The 21,255-nt window shown below is 35.6% G+C and overlaps 1 protein-coding gene across 2 annotated transcripts in view; it reads right to left on the bottom strand.

The window, feature by feature from the left end:
- Positions 1–21,255, bottom strand: part of LOC117106469 (protein lin-32-like) — a 44,437-nt gene that overhangs the window by 21,359 nt on the left and 1,823 nt on the right. Inside the window, exon 2 of one of the 2 annotated variants that reach the window (XM_033247832.1) lies at positions 15,751–15,928. In XM_033247832.1, coding sequence (XP_033103723.1) covers positions 15,751–15,798 — 48 coding nt within the window. In that variant the 5' untranslated portion in view covers positions 15,799–15,928. The remainder of the gene's footprint in view (positions 1–15,750; positions 15,929–21,255) is intronic. The other variant, XM_033247833.1, reaches the window with a different exon arrangement.

Raw genomic sequence — 21,255 nt, 5'->3', positions numbered from 1 at the left:
ACCTTGGACTTGAATTCGGGAGTGAATTAACAAACAATCTGATATCCACTAGACCACGAGGGCTCCTATTGCTTAACGCCTCCTAGCTCCCGAGATACAAAGGTTACCCTTGTGATGATACTAATATAAATAAAATTAAGAAACTATAATATACTGTAATTTTCACATATGTCTAAATCATCAGACGTAAATTGCTCTTTTTCATATTTCATTATCAAAATATACGGTACACAAGCAAGTTTAAGCCCTTAGCGCTTTATTTGGAATACTGTCAAAACCGCCACTGACCTATATTAGCTTGACCTCAGTGACGTCACCAATATTTTGGTGTCCGTATGTGAAGTTTAATTTTAAGTTTGTTAGTAACGAAATGTGCAATGTACCCAGCGGGTTTTCAAATAAAACTACAGCGTCATTGTATGTGATAATTTTGTCTGCCTATATGGAAAAAAAAATCAAAATGTCAATGCAGTAAACACCGTCCGGACAATATCCTATTAATATGTTTCCTACCTCATAATGTCCACGGCGTGCTAAATATTCTTTAGGGGCAATCGGCTAAAAATATTAAGAACAAGAGCGCCGGCTTAACCATAGCTATTTACGCACTGCGTGCCTCATTGCGGCTCGATAACTTAACTAGCAATCATCATATCGGCTTCCCAATTTCTCATTTTTTCCCCTGTTAAATGTCGCGTAGGCGTGCTATACATTTCGATTATATATACATCGGGATGTGTGTTTAAGCCATTATTCGCTTTACGCCAATGATTTCAAGAAATTTTCGTTAATGAGAATATTTTTTTCTCTATATTTTATGGGCCTAGAGATGTTTCTAGTAGGCTTATCCATAATTTAGGCCTATTTCACTGTTTGGAAGTACTTTGTTAAAGATACTTTGGCTGAGAAGAGAACTAAAATTCAAATTGCTTACTTTGTATAGGCCTGTTTCCCTAGCAAAAAGTAAACAAAAACTTAGTTTATAACTTATTTATATTGATTAATTTGTCCAAACAAATTTCGAGTGCGGCACAGCTAAAAAAAGCGGTAGGCCTAGTTGCCACTGAGGCTGCTATGTTACCTTTGTTTTTCGTATCATTTTTGGGTGAAAAACACACAAAGGATATAACCCATAGTATAATGACAAATTGAGCATTACGTCGAGAGGCAATCCCTTACTCTTTACGTTCTTAACATGCACATGGGTCATAATGCACACGGGACTAACGGCTTAAATGTTTCATCCGAAAGACGGTGCGCTGCTGAAACTTGTAGGCCTCTTGCTGAAACACAAAGCGAGCAGCGACGGGAATTGAACCGGGTAGGGCTACCAATGCTATAAGGCACGGTTAAAGCACACACACTGAGCTAAGCTGCTTTCGTCACATACATTGGCTGAATAAATAAAACAATTTTTTTTAGGGGGTGGGGCGGGGGTGGGGAGATTTAATGGCGAACTGTACCGTATATCTTAAAGGTTCGATTATTATAGGCTTATTTCTAGCTTATCTTTTATCATTTTTTTGTTTGTTTATTAAAATCTCGAAAACAAATATCGTAAAACTTCTAACAATAACATTGGGTTACTATTCTTTGGTTGTTCTTTAGGTGGGTTACTATTAGAGTATGGGTTACTATTACAGCACAGTAGTGGATTACTACCGTATTACTAAGCTTTAAGTAGGCACTTGAAAATAGTAAACCACTACCCACCCCCAGCTATTCGCGTCCGCAATTCATAGAAATAATTAGCTACAGTACGAATAAAATCACTTTGTTGATTGAATTTAAATTAAACTCAAAAACATGAAGGAGTAAATTTAAGAAAGGATCATCAACGGCGCAATCACATTGGGATGAAAGGAGTAAATCGTGTTTTAAGAGACAAAGATGTTGATTTGAATGTCATTTTGTCTAGGCCTATAGTTTTTGTGACCCTAATAGTAACTCCATGTTATTATTAGAGTAGTGAATTATTATTATAATAGATTCTTTTAGGGCGGGTTACTATTAGAAAGGGATTACTGGTAAAGAAATGGGTTTTATATTTCTTTATTGTTCCGTTTCCGATTTCAATCCATTATAAAAAAAAAAAAGGTCGGTATTTATCAATTACCATATTATTTCGAGTTGTTATGTAGGCCGCGCCAACGCAATAAAAGACCTCCCCACATGATTGAACTATTCAAGTTCGATATTCCATAGGCCTACAATGTGATTTAATCCCGGATAATTTGTAATATGTTTATATCACAATAAACCAGGTAACCACAATGAAAACATTAAAGCACTACAGATATAGTGGGACATATATGTTATAAGCTAGGCCTAGGCCTATGCAAACAGACAATATCATGGATATCAATATACCGCAGTATTATCCTTACTGTTCATATTAGTGATACTTTTTCAGAGTTAAATAAATAAGATTTATCAATAGATTTTCATTGGTTTTAAATGTAAACATTTTTCCACTTTCAATTTAACATGAGTCAGATAATAACTCCAATCTATTATTGTTATTATTGCTATTTATAAACTTTAATGCTATTAAGGTTATAATAATAATAATAATAATAATAATAATAATAATAATAATTATTATTATTATTATTACTGTATTATTATTATTATTATTGTATAATTAGTATTATTACTATTATTGTTATTATTACTCGATTATTAATATTTGTAATTGTTATAAGCAAATATAGGCCTAATTTCAATTAAAATGACCATCAATTCTGTTCAGAAATTAAATTAACAACTGTTAAATTATTTTCCACCACCACCAAACTGTCTGCTTCCCAGGAAAAGTTGACCCCTGATCAGCTGGAATCCTATCGATTAGGCCTAATCGATATTTATTTATAACATTAGCATTAATTCCCCGATACCATTTCTCCAACTAAATGCGCATGCGTCACGAGGCCGACCAGTAAACTATTGATTTGCTGCGTCAGCTCAACAGGTAATAAATAAATTAATCTTTTTTAAATAATGATTTACGCTTAGGAATAATGAGCATACAATATAATCATTTAAATTCAGTTATTATGGTGGCGGCTTAGGTTCTACAGTAGTGTCTGGTTACGGATTAGGTTATTTCCCATGTCCCGAGTGATACAAAAACATTTAAAATAATGTTTCATGCTGCCGTAAACACGCCGGTCATTGATTTTTGTATTGGCTCCCAAAGCTATCAGCCACCCAACTTACAAACTCTAATACAATCCTACGTAATTGGAGAGTTTAAATAATAAAATAATTAGACTTAAACGAACAATAACAGCCCACAAAATGTTAGGCATACGGTGGCTCGGACACCCTAATAAGAGGATGCTCCTATTGATGGACATTCCCAGTAAGAGGACACCCGGCCGCAGCGGAAAATATCATCGGTCAACTTCCATTCAGGGGACCTCCCTATTTTAGGGGGAAGTTATTCGTCAAGAACGTGTCCCTTTATTAAGAATTCTTGTATTACTGTTCAAAGATAGCAAGTAAATTTTAAAAAATTAAGAAAGAAAAATACTATTGACGTTCTTGTTGGCGGTCAAAACCAACGTGTTGTAGTATTTCAGTTCAAGGTTTTGGTTCGTTCCGTTTCCTGTAGGCAAAATATAGCTTAATTCAAAAACCAGCGTCCGGTATATTCATGACACGAGAACATAGGCTCGAGGCTATTATCAAATATTGTGTGGACCTTCTAACAAGTTATTTTATTCTTTTTAATTATTAAGTTGTTTGCAACCTACTAGGGATGAGGTTTAATACCACTACTCTCCTTTTTCTCTACCATCCCCCGCCCAACCCTTTTTTCTTTTATCTCTCACCATCTCCCTCGTTGGAAGGAACCCAGAATCAGCCGGATCTCATTTAGTGTCTGTAGAATCTTATGCATGGAGATCAAATTAATTACCGCAATCTACCATTAAAAATTGTATTATTATATTCACCATCATTTGCAACATAATCATCATCTCAGCATGCTCATCATCATCATTATCATCACCATAACAATTATCCTCTTCATCACGTCTTCATCACTATATAAGCACCTTCATCTTTGCTGATTAAAATCGATTTTGTTTCCTCCTGATTCTTCCTCCTTAAATCCTTCCACCCCACCACTTTCCTTTAATTTGCCCTCTAGTCTCTCGACGAAAGCCGACGTATTAATTATTCAACACACTTCCGTAGGACCGCTTTAATACAATCATCATCTCGACAGACAATTATATTTGCTAGCTATATTTCCCTCCTCTATCATCATTTAAAAGCTAGTGGGATATACTCAACATAAATTGGATACCGATAGTGATTGGAGCTACATACTGTATACGCTTATGCATGTGTAAAAAATGAGATCTGTGAGAGAAAAAACAAACAGCAATAGAATCATGATATAATATAATATAATATAATATAATATAATATGATATAATAAATTTATTATGTTATGATATATTATTATCTTTTTCTTTCCTTTCGGAAACCCCTGACTTTATATTTTCTCGTTTGCATATTTCTATGTAAGTGTTTGTACATTCCACTGAATTTTGTATGATCGATTCGTAGAATATGTCCATCCATTTTGTAGATATTATATATGAGAAGTCGTTTACATAATAATGCATTAAAAAAACTCTACGGATCGAGAATTGTGGGTTCTCATGCTGTTGAGGCATATCTAATTGGGACGAATATTGTTATTGTGAATGCCTATCATTATAAGCACAGATAATATAGACATATAATATATTATTCTGATTCTGATAATAATAATAATAATAATAATAATAATGATGTATAACTCAAATGGTAATTGTGATTATTATTATTATTATTATTATTATTATGATATTGATGATGATAATGATGGAATATGGTTACCAGTATTATGAAAATGATTATGATTATGATGATAATGGTGATGATAATGATGACAATGATTATGATAATGATGATTTAAAATGACAATAATGATGATGATGTTGAAGAGGATTACGATAATGATAATGTGGATTATCACGGTTATGGAAATAATACAAATTACTCTAGACTTTAGTAATGGAGAAGAGTGAAAATAGTACCTGTATTCCATAATTATTACGTTTCATTATAAATTAAACCTTTCAGTAGTGCCAATCAAACTTACCAATCAAAAGAGCAGGAAATACGCGCATGTCCCACATACACGCACGTGGGCCCTTAGGAACAATAATTAAGGGGCGGAGCTTAGCGGTTTATAACCCATTACAGTTACAGTAAATCACTATCTAATCTTACTGTTGTGCTTTCAAAAAACATCAACAGGAATTGGTAATAGCAATTAAATTACCATTATGATAAATTATTATTTCAATGAATAAATGTTCACATTATATGCAATAACATACTAAGCATAGAGTGTTCTATAGTCCTCTAGGCGCTATATAGACACTTATTGTGTATTGTTATTTAAAATTACAATAATGTTTGATAGATGCAAACTGAATTATCAGTCAATGAATGAATAAATGTACATTATAACAAGGTACGGTACGGTATGTCATATATAGTCATGATGTACCTGTATATGGCCATGATGACCATATTTGGGCATGTAACATTAAGTTTTTGTGAAATAAAATGTAATAGTCTCGACTGTCTTTCGACGGTTTTATGTGTGGGTGACATAAAATGTACGTGAATTTAAATGTTTGGTCAATCCACAATCCATCAATGTGCTTTTCAAAGGCGATATATTTGATAAACATGTCAACAAGGGAACCACAATTGAAATACGATGAATTTTGAATATCTGGTAACCTAAGCTAGATTACAATGTTAATCTATATCAACAAATATGTTTTAGAACAATAAGTATATCTTTTATCATTTATTCAGCCTATAAGCACATAATCCAAACGATGACAAAACAACGTTTGTAGAAAAGTTTAATGATACCAAGTTTACTAGTAAACAAACGCAAAAAACAATAACAAAATGACAATATGGACAAACAGATAAAGAAGAACAGGAACCGAAGAATTAGCCCTACTGATACATGTAATCATTTAGTATTATCCTAGGTGAGCCCCAAGACCATAACAGAAGTAAACAATTATTAGTATGGTTTATCTCAACGATTACATAAGAATCAAAATCTGTTTGCCATCGCACGCGCTATGTAATAGCATAAGGCAATTAAATAAAAGGACGCTCATCTCCGGACATCAAAGGTTATTTCAGTGTCTGCAACACTGCACCTCGCGCGCTCACTACACACTTGACTGGTTTATATTTCTTGACCTTTGCTATACACATGCACAATTGGAACCACGAGCTAGCCTATTAAAATGCGCATTATGTTTTTTTCTTATGGATTTTTAAAACTTTACCTATCAACTTATAGTACTATTATAAATGCGAGCGCGCTCATTATCCCTTAAGATTCATTTTATCCTCTGTGAGTACTGAAAGGACATCTTTACCAACAAGCCTTATGTAATTAAACTGTAAACATGACCATGCATATTATGGCGAATCTTTGAAGTTTGCTTTTCCGGTCGTGCTTTCCTCAAATTAACATTGTAACCAGTTAATATATTTCTAGTTAGCAACAGTTAATAATACAGTACACCAATCAGTGATGAGTACAAACCCTTAGTCTGTGGATCCTCTTCATTTCCAAAATTTACTCATTAACCAGACTTTAAAAAGTAAACATTGAGCCTTCCCGCTAAGCCCCACCCCTTGGATATTGTTGCTAAGGTCACACAGAATCCATTCAAGGCATACGCACGCCGGTGTGGGACAACGCGTGTCCTTGATAGACACGCGCGTATTCCTGGCCCTGTTTGGTCAGTTGTTAATTTTGAATGAAGCTCCGGAAAGAACCATTAAGCAATGTAATCTGGTTTAGATACTCAATATTATACAGACCTACTTAAACATTGAATGTATGCTTGAACTTTTCTAATGCAACTTATTTTCCAGTACATACCAGTACAAAATTAACTTAATTAAAGTCGATGAAAAATTGATAGGCCTATTTAGAAACACATTTAAAAATCATTTTATGACATTTTATGACAGTCAGTAAATGTACAGTATATATGTTGTGGACAGATGAGGGCAGCTGGTAGCTCAGACACGAAGAGACTTTTAGGGGAGAAGAGAGTTCCTGTATGAGCAACTGTAGTCCACGCTTTGAGCGCTCTGACCTTCATGAAATAGCGCAATATAAATGATGTTATGTAGGCCTATGTATTAGAGCTACTATACTTTAACTCGTCCATTGGATGATATATTAAGCCGTTGGTCTCCTTAATTATAGGTACGTGCACAAAAACAGTAAGTATATTGGTTTAAAAACTTTTAAAGATTTTCTTCCTGTTATATAACCGTTTGTGTATGTGTAATCTTATAATGTGGTGTTTTGTCAGTGCTGTCAGTGAGATGTTGGTTACTAACTTGAAAAATATTTCGTCTAAGGAGGGAGGGAACATGATGGATGAGGTGGGTTATGATTACAGTGAACTTCGAAGAGAAGTCGGTGACGGCGATGGTGCAATAATAATGATAAGGATATGGCAATAAACAACCATAATAAATGATGACAGAGGTAGATTATCAATATGATTATTATTTTCATCATCATTACCATTATAATTATCGTTATTGCTAATAAAATAAAGGGTAAAAATTTACAAAATCTGAAAAAAGCAGTGACTAATGGCGAGGATGAAGAAAAAGATAAGCAAGTGAATGAAAAGAAGGATGAAGAGGTAGAGGTCGCTTATGGTGGAGTGGTAAATCTAATCAGTCAACATTCATTTAAATACGTTTTCTCTCTTTAAATCTATAGTTAGAATTAGAATAATAAAAATATTGAATACAAAAACTGATTATGTATTTATATATGCGCATTAATATAAAGCAATATATCACACTATTGTATGAATATGCGTTGTATGATATAGAAACATAGACCCTAGGCCCTGAGCTATACCATCTGTTCTTCGCTTAACACACATCATTAACATGATTTTTTTTTTAAATGAAAAAAAAAAGGATTGCCTTTAATCCTCATCATACAAAATACTAGGTTTCGTACTCAGACTTAATTAAAAAACAAAAGAAAATGTTGTCCTCCGGTTTAATTTTAGCGAGGATGATTTGGCCTAAAATTCATAAGCGATGCTAACATATTTGCTATCAATTAGAAAAAGAAGATAATAATTGAGTAATGAAATTAACGTCAAAATCAATAAACATAGGCTACATCTAGGTTGTCATGCAACATTACTTTGAAAAATTAAAGTCGGATCGACGTCATCGATTTATACAGTTTTATTTCAATTATGTCGTGATAGTTATGTGAATATTTTGTGAATGAAATTTTGTATTCATCTTAGATGATGCAACAGACTAACGGTAATCATATGAAATCGAACCTACTCCAACGTTTAACCAGCAGTGCAGGTTAAAGTTCTAGTAATAATTATGCGCTTAACTCTTTAAGTATACTTCTTGCTTCAACCGCCGATAAATATGCATCACTTTGCAGAATGGACAATTCAAGCACGTGAAAACAAATGTAATGTGTTAGACTGATTTAACAGGGTGTCTTTCTCATTACATTATAAATGCATTTCTTGTTCAAATTTCAGGTGAAAGGGAAATGTAGTAATATCACATATACGCTGCAATTGAGGCAATGACAATGGCCAAAGTGAATCAAATTAAAGTAATACAAGACGCGTACTATCGCGTGATACGCGCTACAACTTGGTAATAAAATGATTATACGCGTGGCATTTCGTTTTAATACGCATTGGCACACGCACATAAATTCTTGAGTCACATAGGCTACGTTCAGACTTGGAGATAAGCCAGGCTTGAGTTAAGCCCGGCTCAACGTTAAGCCCGGCATAACTTTGCCAGGCGTTCAGACTAGCGGGTTTAGCCAGGCGAGAATTTGCATAATAATGAACCGTAACCAGGAAACGTGTTTCAAAACATAGCTCGCGAAACGTACGCTCGCTCACAGCGTACGTACGCTCGCTCACAGCGTACGTACGCTCGCTCACAGCGTACGAACGCTCGCTCACAGCGTACGAACGCTCGCTCACAGCGTACGTACGCTCGCTCACAGCGTTAAACACGGTGGCGCGCCAGGCCTAGTTACTATAGGAACACAGCCCGGCTTGAGATAAGCCACCTAGTTCAGACTGGCAGGTGGATAAACCCGGTGAGTTGAGCCGGGTTTATCCACCTAGTCTGAACTAGGCCATAGTCTCTTAAAAGACTTCCAAAAATTATGGATAATGAATGTCGCTATGCTTGTTTCTTTTACTTTCGGTGTTATTAATTACTTTACTGGTGTTAGCCTAGTTATGAAACGAGATAGTGTTTCCAATAATGTATTTTACATACAAAAGTACTAAATATATTAACAACTATGTATAACATAATGGATAATAGAGAGTAAACGACAGAATTGCAAATATGTTTTATTTTGGGAAAAATACATTTCGAGCATACACACTATCATTAACGACAGAACTAGATCTACAAAGCAAATAATAATGCAGCCCTAAATAATATAGTAATAAAGATATATCTTATGTATAGGCCTATATTGTATATTATAAATATATGTATATACCCCATATTATAAATTGACATATATATATATACTGTATATATATATATATACATATATATATATATATTATATATATATATATGTGTGTGTGTGTGTGTGTGTATGTATGTATGTCTATATTGTTAAGAATTTCAATGTAGTTTTAACATGTAGAACAAACCTACAAACAAGAATTACGCAAGGTTCATAATGTGCTTAAATGTCATTATTGATATTAATTGCTTTTTGTGATCGCGAGATGTGTCCCTTTAAGAGAATCAGCTGATGCGGATAATAAAAAAACAAATTGCAATATACATCTGAACATTATTTAGGCATGCTAAGTGATAATACCGCTCAATTTGTTACATTAAAAACGATAAAATGAAATATAATAACAACGTACGTCAATGACCTTCGAAAAATGATACAATTACGGATGTAATATAACAATTTCAAACAGTGTCATTAAACGAGGTTTAATTACTTACGATTGATTGATTTTGAAAGCAGTTCCCGTCGATCTATCTGCTCTTCCCAAAGAAGGCAATTCGAATGAAAAGTGACCAAAACGTAATTTACGATAACTACTATTCCTTGATAGAATCAATGCTCAATAGTTACGATAAAAACGCCTCTAAAATGGAGCTCTGGAATGAGCAGACGATAGCGGAAGCAATCACTTACGAATCCAGACAATATTAGAAAAAAAATCTACTCATGCAGAGGAAATAGATGAATCTGCTTTTAGTACCGCCCGCAATAATTACCACGTGATCTTGTTCAAGACTGGCTAATAGCCAATCAGAATAACCACTTACTACGATTGCACTCTATTCATAGATACGCGATATGAATAGAGCAGCGAACTTCGTATCCATGTCATAAAGCTACTTATCCATGCCTGATTGTGTATGAGTTTGGCTTCTCTCAGCGGAGCGTGGAGTAGGGTCTCCGGCGCTGGCTGTGTAATAAAGAAATTTGTAAATACACTACAATTTAGAAATTATCTAGCTAATTAACGCATGAACGTCGAAAGATAAGTATGCTCTTAACAACACATCTATGGCGTTAGTAGTTTAATCGAAGTTCCCATATATATTGTTACAAATTGAAATGACATGTGCTTACATTATTATATAATATGTATATATGTATGCATATATAATTATATATATATAATTATATATATATATATATATATATATATATATATATAAGAGCAAGAAACATGAATCGAATGTATATAGATGCCGCCACGTATTTGTTTTATTATACATTATAGGCCTATAATGTACATAATCAAATATTATATATATATATATATATATATTAATATATATACTATTCATATTAAATTATATAGGCATATCACTATAAGTATCATAACAATAAATAGTAATTACATGACAAGTCAAACAATACTATTGAACCTTTGTATGTGTACAAAAAAATCTGACAAGGAATGTGAAAAACTCAATTAAGACTCAAACACGGGACCAATAGTACTAATGTTACATTGTTGACGTTACTAGTAGGGCTCTAGTCAAATATACTATATTATTATTATTGATAATTGTTTACGCACGCGTAATTTTAACTGCCTTAATGAATATGCAAATAATTAGCACAATATGAAATTACCCTTATATTACATAGGCCTATTAGTGATTAGTTCAAAATTTACCATTTTAATGTATTTTGAGGTTGGTTGGTTAGTTAGAGGATTAACGTTGGCGTCGGCCCTCGCTTCCGACGCCTACACCCTTGTATTTATTGCCACTGTTTGCACACATTCATCAATGAGTATTTCGAACAAAATATGATGAGATGTTTTAGAAGTAGAGGTATACGTGTTAGAGGGCGGTGTTGTAATTATTGTTTACCATAACATGTTTTTTTTTTTAATAATTGGATTATCAGTTAAAACCAGATGAAACTATTTGATCATAACATTTTGGGTAACCTTAACCTTAGCCTAGAATAGTAATAATAAAAATAATAATAATAAACATTTAGGCCTATATACCACACGAGTCGTTGGATTTCAAAGTGAAACAACAATAATAACTATTTATATTCAAATAATGACAATTTTCTAATTTATCTTCGTAAAGGTACACGTTCATGGTTGGTTGAATAATTATATTTCGGTCATGCATTCATTCCTTAATTCTAGTAAACACAGTAATACCTAATATAGGCCTACAAATATTGACTGTTCATAAGTGGAACGGAGAAAATCGACTGCCCCGAGGTGATGCGGAGACTGTATTCCCGAAGGTGTTTCCGGTGCGCTGAACGACAGCCTCCCTATTCTTAAAAACTGTTCGATTTTCTGATCGGTTCGGTAGACCTTCCGATCCGGCAACGCGGATTCGGTGTGAATGAGGCTCGCTCACCGGGAGCGACCATAAAATCAAATCAGAGTGTAAAGCTGGTTTCCATACAATTGCTCATACACGTTATCGCCGACAGCTTTCGGTGATGCCGATTGGTCGATCGAATCGGGAAGCCTTCCCGATTGCGTTGGCTGACTGCCACGCAGTACAACGATTGCACGGAAAACACTATAGTGAGTTAAAGCAAAGAGTAGGAAACTGCAAGAGGTCCGACTGCCGGGGATTCTTTGGAACGCAATCCTATTTCAAAAAGTACTACCCAAAAGGGGCGTGGCCTTTAAAAGATCGTAAAGTGCGTTCATATCGAACGCGTGCTGTGCGTCTATAGAATGTACGCTGGAATTCGAAACGCAGCACGCGTTCGATACGAACGCCTTTTACGTTCTAATGAAGGACACGCCCCTTCGTGGGAGCACTTTTTAACGTTCCATTGCCTGTATACAAAATAAGGGCAGTCGGACCTCTTGCAGTTTTATACTCTTTGGTTAAGGAAACCATGGCTGATAGAATAGCTGGGACGCATGGCGTTTAGCGCACCGGATACGCGGTCCGTTTCGGTTCGTATCCAAGGTGAATGCAGCTTAAAACTTCAACAAGCAATAGTTGAAAAAAAATGGAATGACAATCCATAGAATTATGTAGTAGTAGTAGTAGCCACACAGGTAAACAGTGGACGAGAAACAGTAAAATCGAACACTGAGCATGGGAACAATTTTACTGGTTCTTAAAAAAGTGTACATCAAGTAGGAGCAATTTCATGGAATTTGGAAACCTTCTCAACTGTATTCCAATGTAATTTTCGGTGCTGTTTGTCTTTCGAATCATGTAGGCCATAACCAAGCGACTTTACCTAATCCTCTAAAATATGAATATTTTTTCTTATCAACTTTTAAACAATGATTGTCACCATGAAATGCCAACTAATACTACACAAACATTTCAATAAAAATGAAAGAAAAATGCCGTTTCCTGGTGCACCGACAGGGATTCCGTTAATGTTTGTTTATTGCTTTAGTGACGTTTACACAGTGGAAATGATACGACTCCTTTCGTTCATATCGATATATTTATTACTGAGGCATAATCTCGATAAATCGTTGACATAAATTGGTTTTAATTTATCAAGTTCGCTAATGGATACGAGTATCCAGCCTGATGAGGTTGGAGCAGGCTGGATTGGAAATCTTTCAAATGTGCTTACTTTCGATTGTACAACGCTGGTGTTATGTTAACATTTAATTCAGTTTGATTAACTGATGATCTCGAAGGCTATCCCGAAAGCTGATAGAATCATTGCGTTGAATTTAACTCACTTAATAGCGCTTACAGTGTGATGGCCGATGTAGGAAAAAAATGATTAAGTCTACAGACCATTTTTATAATACTTTATACCGGGGTATGCATATATACTAGGCCTATTTACCCTAAATTAAAAAAAAAAAAAAAAAAAAAAAAAATTACAAAAATAATGTAGTATCATCTGTTTTATAATAAGTGAATTTGTTTCTCTATACTAACGTTTTCATGTTTTAAACGTTTAAAACGTTTTAAACGTTTTAAACGTTTAAACGTTTGTTTAACGTTTTCATGTTTTGCCTATTTATCTTTATTCCTTGCATATTACGCAATACTTTGAGGAGTGTACTAAAGCAGGAATCCAAAGGATTTTACTGCACCAATTCTGACTTAGAGCTCAGTTTTTAGAGCTTCCGAAAGGTAATCCAGGGAGGGGGTCTTGAGTAAAAATATGGTATACGGTGTAGACATTAAATTAATTCTTTGGAGGGTGATTCTCCATACCAAGGTTACTTTCGTACGTGTAAGATATCTAAAATAATTAAGTAAATTATCTATCAAAACATGCTACTAATAGGGCCTATCACCTCATTTCCACCTAGAATTCACTCACATTCACATCGGTCCCCAGGCCACTCCCAGGTAGGCACCCATACGCCACCACTGGTTAGGCAATTACCGAAAGATTGACGTTGGGTTTATCGGCCTATCCTAGATAACAATTTTACGTACCGGTAATAATCATTCTAGTTTGATAAATACGTATTTATAACGTAATTTCTTAATAAATAACGTTGCTGCAACGTCGCTTTAACGATATTTTGTGTTACAACCTAACTACGACATTCACAATCGTCCTTTCCCCAAATTAACAACTGTGTCACATGGGATCCACTGTTTATTCCATCTACGTCTTTTCCACAAGATGGTACACGTAATAACTTCCGTAGTAATTCGAATAAACGCCCCCTCTAGAGCCTCATTTGGAATATTTGCCCCGATTTATTTTCTCGAATAAACGCCCCCTAAATGACTGTAAACAAATCTAATGGAAGCAACATCATGTTCAACACATTCTATCAATGTTCTATTCCAGTTGAATTAGGCCTACATGTTTTCTAACCTGGTTGGGATCAATAACACATTTGACTGTGTGGCAGTGCCACATAAGTGAGCGTATATTTGAGTATATACGTATCCATTTTTTTACACCAAAATAAATAAAATAAATGACTGCTTCGAATAAGCGCCTCCCTCGAATAAACGCCTCCTCAAAAACCCTTCTTAACAATAAACATTCCAGGGCGTTTATTCGAATAAAATACGGTAAATCAAGGAGCAGTGATGGAACTGAAGACGGGACCAAATGGTTTCCCTTTTTTCAGTGCTCACACACGTAAGATCTTTGATGCCAGCTGAAATCAACTGAATGTGAACATTCAAATTAGATAACAGATGCAATGAACCAATAATGATATATCCTCTATCACAGGTTATCATTAAACACTTGACTATTAATGAAGTATAACATCAAATATATTTCTCTCACGGGCCTACCATGATTTTGAGTGCATTGTAAAGTATAGCGCCCTCTATCTTGAAAAGGTGATACAGTCGATGTCAATTATAATGGCGATAATATTATTCCATAACAAGTTTAAATTTTCAGGAGTGAACACGTTATAATGTACGATACATCCCAATACATCCTCAGCGGGACACATTATACCTCTACGGTCCGTTTTAGTTTGTCTTAGCATGCCAGAGAAATAGACAAGTGCCCCGAGCGATTCGCTAAATACCGTACACAAACTTACTTTCAAATGCCATTGGAATATTAAACACGGGGACACTGTCCAGTACCTCATTGTAAATATTTCTAAAAGCGTTCACGTGGAAAGAATTTCAAATACTTACATTTTAATCTGTTTTAAAAAAGGGAACACAAACGTAACCCGTAATGCCGTAATCAGGGACGGATCTAGAGATATCCGAAAGGATGGGGCCGATCAAGGGCCAACATACACTACCCTAGGGATCCAGTGACATCCCCTCAGGATGTTGTAGATGGCTTGAAATAACCTCTGAGCCGTTTTAAGCGATCAATATTTTTGTTTTTGTTTATTAACTTTCCAATTGGGGAGGCCGGAGCCGGCCCGGTCCACTCTAAATCCGCGCTGGTCACAATGTGTATTCTTCCCGAATATTTAGAGCCATGCGCGCACGCCCCTTTTTTATACCAGATTCTTAACATTGTCATTCGCTGCACGGGCCTATTCATCTCAAATGGGTATGTATAGGCCTATTCAGAATTAACGGTGTTAAGCATTAGTGATCGGGGATCACTGGGGATTCGAAGGGTATCAAAAGAAGTAAACACAGAATGTAACAAAATAATATAAAACAACTGCCTACCTGCTGGAATGTATGAAAATTCATCGTAGGAAAGTGTCGATTATTCATCAGTACTATTAGTCTCTACACATCCGTCTGCAATTGGTACCGAGATGGGGCGATCAACGACCTCCCTGCTTTCGACAGTCTTAACAAAATGACCTTTCTACTCGCAGTCTTCCTGCAACTAAAATACAGTCTACAATTAATTGTAAAAAAAAAGTCGCCGAGGTGAATAAAATGTGTGGGGGTGTAAGAAGGGAGAGCAAACACTACTAAATAAACTTTACTGTTTATATTGAGAGGAGAGTCTAGATAATATAACACCACGAAAATACCAGTGTTTTCGGAAGTTACCTGGGAATTACCGTCATGTATTGTGTTTGTGCGAAACGTTTTTCTACGCAATTTATCAAATTTCATGCCTAGTTCACTCATTCATTTTCTCGTCTACACACTGACATAACAAGCAATCGCGTAGTTTATGCCCCAATTGGCAGATGGATCGCCAAAATCAGATTTATGATTAGGAAAAAAATGACAAGCTATAAATAGGTCTAACTTTTTATTTGGCTTCCGTGGTCACGGTCTTGTGGCTTTAGGTTTAAGCACACCTCTTTCACATCTGTCATGCCAAGTCAGTTTGGTTCAGTAACGTTTGTGCTTTATAATTGTTTACACTTTTATTCTTACAATACCGGTAATTATTATAAATATTATTATCATTATTCAAAATTATCATTTCCAATTATCATTATTATCATTAACTTGTTGATTTTTTCTGTTTTGTATCTTTTATTTAATGTAAGCCTATCCAAAAATATGTGTACTAAGCACGTGTTGTGTTGTTTTCCTACTCTATCACTTCCTTTTTTCTTTTCTTTTAACCACTTTTCTGTTTCAACCATTATTCATGCTGTTTTTTTCTTTTTCTATTGTTCTATATATGTTATATGCGCTATACAAGTGCACAACCATTGAACTTTGACCAATATAACGATTTTTTCCCTGTTATATTAAAGTGTAGTGCCTTAATCCTAACAAATGTATTACTTATTTATTATGATTATCCACTACACTTGACTCCATAAGTTTCCTAAGGTCATAATCATTTAATTGTGTAATAGAAATTTGTTAATTGACATTCATATAGACAAAAATTAATACTACCGGTAATGGTATGCCTGTTACAAATACATTAGGCTTGTTTATAAAGGCATCGTATTACATAATGGGGCGACTACTTAATAAAACAATTTCATATTTTCCTATAACAGTGTTACCTGCCGGGAATAGGCCTACATGGAACACATAACAGTATATGCTCCTGGTGATCTTCACATATGTTATCAGTAAACAATGTATAATATTAGATTATTAATTGAGGAACACTAGACTAGAGGTCCTGGCTATACACACCAGGGAACTGGCTTCTTTTGTGCCGGGCCATTAGTTGAAAGTGTACAGTAAAGTAGAGATAGTGACGTCACGTATGATCGCGTAGAAGTTGCTGACCGAAGCTCAGAGAGTTGGAAATAATAGTAGAAAGTAGTTCGTTTAGAAGAACCAGGTTGGAGACAATAATTGTGATAATTACGTTCCCTGATTGGATAGATCTAAAATAGTTGACATGGCTACATCAGACTCAGACGTTCATGAAATTGCGATAGTAGTAATTAGCGGCACATGAATTGGCAAGGGAGTTGTGAATCGCCGACGTAGGTGCTGTCGTAGAGCACGTTATTTTGATACGTTAGGCAAAATGCATTTTAAGTAGGTTTAGCAAATATTGTGATAGCGACCGTATGAAGCACTGGATGACGGTAAAGCAACATCATCAACAGGCCTACTTTGTCAGTCTTTACAGCCCAACACCTTCTGCACTGACAACAACAATTAGGTACCAGCATGAACTTTGACCCAAATATTCACCTATGAATCATATAGGCCTACTATCGAAATCAAATATTTCTTAATTATCGAAAAAGTAAGTCAAATACCAAAGTGTGACGTGTGTCACAACTCAAAACAGTTTCACGCTATAAGTCCCGCGAAATAGCATTAGTACAGCCTCATTTCAATTTCTAAAATAGGTTAAAACAAATATATAGAAAATAAACTATTGTTTTTTTCATTCTAGAACCCACATGTACCAGTAAAAGTTCAAACAATTCATTGATTTCGAATTGTTTATCAAAACAGAGGAAAGGTGGAACATAAGGTACTTATTTTGCACCTACTCGTTTATTCTTTACATTAAAAAAAGATAACGGTATTCATGCGCTGTATATTACATGCTAAAGTTCATCACACATTTTATTATCTCATAGGAGCTTCATGAATGGTTGAAAGTCGTACTGATTAATGTACAGAGCCGTAGATAGAGAGAGTTTGGCCAACTTGGCGCATGGGCGCCATGTTGTCACCAAACAGCGTGCGCGCGTATAGCTTTTTGGATCGATTGCAGCAATCCCAAACCCAACATAACGGTATTTCACATTATATAGCATTAATCATCTATAATAATAACTGCTAACCTCCTACCCTATCGCGTTGTTTTGTTTTGGTGACAACATGGCCGGTGTAAGTCACGTGATTGAAACCGAGTTGGCCAAACTCTCTCTATCTACGGCTCTGTTAATGTAAACAATACAGCGCCCTCTATAATACACAGGTCAGTCATGTTAAAATTTCCAAGCATAAACTCATTGGTCAACGTCTTTTTTCTGCCTATATAGCCCGAAAAGTTTTCTAAGCATTCAAGATAGCAACTGTCTTAAATATTTTAAATCAGGCAGACCGTGGAGGTACAATGTAGTACATTGGTCTAATTATACCTCAATAAGCAGATCAGTACGCGTATATTTTTTAAGGAAAAACTTTCTTTGGCATAGAATTACGGTTCCAAGCCAAAAGTCAACCATGCACTAAAGCTATGGGTCAAGGGTCAAATACTGTCCATTCCACTGCCTATATGGTGAAATTCAACAAAGTTAATTTTTCTGGAAGAGTTTACAGGTGTATAAATCGGTAGCACTCGTGTTCCACGAAAGGACATTGACCGTTCTGTACGATCATGAATTGAGTGCGTGTTCTATAATACTTGTATATGAAAAGCCGATTTATGTTTTTGTATGATATTCCTAATTATTATGATTAATCAATAGCATAGAATATATTACTACTTGCTTTACAGAATGGGTTTGTTTATAAATAAACAAAATTATAATTAGGTCATACAAGCGTTTCACAAACATTAAGCTTTAAGTAGAATTTGTAGTACTCTAAATAAATATGAGTAAATAAGATCTATCTGAGCCGTATTGTCACGCAATTAACAATCAGTCTAATCAATTACCCGATCGATTATTCGTTCGTTCGATCATCTAATCAACTAATAAACCAAGCCAATTAATCTATCAATCAATTAATTAATCAATCTGTTAATCAATCAATCAATCAATCAATCGATAATCAATTAATCACCCAACCAACTGAGCTTGGCGGTTGAGATGTTTGCTGCGTGCTTGGTTTAAATAAGAAATCTCGTCATCTCTTAAAATTTTGTAGGTAAAGTCTGCTTTAATATGATTAATTGTGCATTGACGAAAAAGAATGCAGACTTAATACTTGTTAAAATGGAGGTGACGAGATATTGGTCAAAATTATAATTATTAGGCCTACTTGCTTCTAAATATATACATAAAAGATAAACAGCAGCAATATATTATAGGCAGTAGAAAGAAAACCAAATATGGGTTCATTCTCGACTTACCCTATTTGTATTGTCTGTCGTATTCTAAAACACAGCTTTTACAAAACAGGCCTACCCGTGTAAGATGGAGGAAGTAGCAATGTTTACACTGCTCAATTTCTACGAAAACATGGGGTTTGCATAGCTCGGATGGCAATGTTTTAAATACTGGATTTCCATGAAATTGTTAACATGTGTTGTCTAGTAAGAGAATAATAATGCGTTCAATATTAAGCGCCAACATGCCGAGGTATTGGTAGCAGCAGTCGAGGTGCTGTACCTGGGGAAGTCCTCACCCTTGCCACCTCCGATGCAGCTGTGGCTCCAGAATTTGCCGATAGGGTGTCCGAAATGTTCGACGGGGGAGGTCTGAAACAAGGGGCCGACTAGAGCCTCGGTCAGGGTCCCGGAATAAAGAAATCCCTGGTAAGGACTTTCATGGATTTGTATATGGCCCAAATTTCGATTTATTTTTTTTTTTGGATCAGAATATGGGATTGGCAATCAAAGTTTCAAAATAACGGTATTTGGATAGGAAAAATATTATTTTTGAACCGACGACCTCGTCGTGGCGTTGGAGGACGGGGGTCCAGGCAGCGGTGGCGCTAGACATTTGTCGACGAGGGGTCCGACGTGTCCAACGGAGGGGTCCGAGCCAAAGGGTCGACGAAGCCTCGGTCGAGGGGCTGGAATAAAAATCATTTGATAGTGTTCATGGGGATTGTTGTTATGGCTCGGTATGGTCCAAAAGGTGTTTTTAGACCACAATAGTAGGCGATCAAAATAACGTTATTTGGATAGGAAATATATTTTTTTTATTTTCGATCCCACGACCTGGCCGTTCATCGGACGACAAGGGGACCAGGCCTGTCCGCGGGGGGGGGGGGGGAGAGGATGCCCACTCTGCCCCCACCCCCTGCTAGCGCCACCGCTGTGTCTAGGTTTATCCGACGAAGTGGAGGAATTTCCCCCACCCCCTGTCACATCTGTTATCGTGAGCTTTGACGTCGTCGTGAATTTTCAAGCCCATATCTAATCCTATGTCTGTTAAAAATCGAAACACCCTAAGCTGCTCTACATTATTGATTGCACCACAGTAGGGTTGTTGTGAGAAGGGGCTGAATCGTGGGGAAGGACTCACCCCTCCGATGGAGTATTTATTTACGCAGTCAAACGTATCAATGAACATAATAATTATTGGGCCATAAACTGGGTAGGCAGAGGAAGGTATGATAATACAGCCACACAATCATTGACGGTCACATTTCATGGTTTGGCCTATTCTGTGGGAGAACAATTCGCAGGCCCGTATACCCACTTTAAAATTTTACGTTATAATGACGATATAATTACGTTACAGTTTGGTGTTCAAAACGATTTTTAGAACCATAAATACAATAATCAAATTAAACCTAAAAATAATCAATTAAAATACATTTTTAAAATAAAAAAAAATAACTTTTAGAGTTAGAATTCTCCAGGTTTATTTGGCTCGTACACCTAAATAGGTTAGTAAGCCTATATTCTGATTGATGTTCAATGGTACTGGGTTAGGTACCTGCGCGATACGTCACGTCGTGCAGAGAGTATTACAACTCAGGAATACAAATTTCATGTATTTTATGATTGATGAATAAATCTGAATCTGAATCTGAGTATGGCGGGATATGCGTGTGTGGGTGTGTTTTGGGGTGTGTGGAAATTGATAACGTCCAGGTTAGTCCAGATTAACTGATTTTAATTCAAACGGATATAAGAACCACATATCTCTT

This window comes from Anneissia japonica, unplaced genomic scaffold (genome assembly GCF_011630105.1).
Source record: "Anneissia japonica isolate Jap-2015-1 unplaced genomic scaffold, ASM1163010v1 scaffold287880_len176724_cov174, whole genome shotgun sequence".
Classification (NCBI taxonomy): Eukaryota; Metazoa; Echinodermata; class Crinoidea; order Comatulida; family Comatulidae; genus Anneissia; species Anneissia japonica.
Note: the sequence above shows the minus strand (reverse complement) of the source record. Positions and strands in the feature narration are given on the sequence as shown.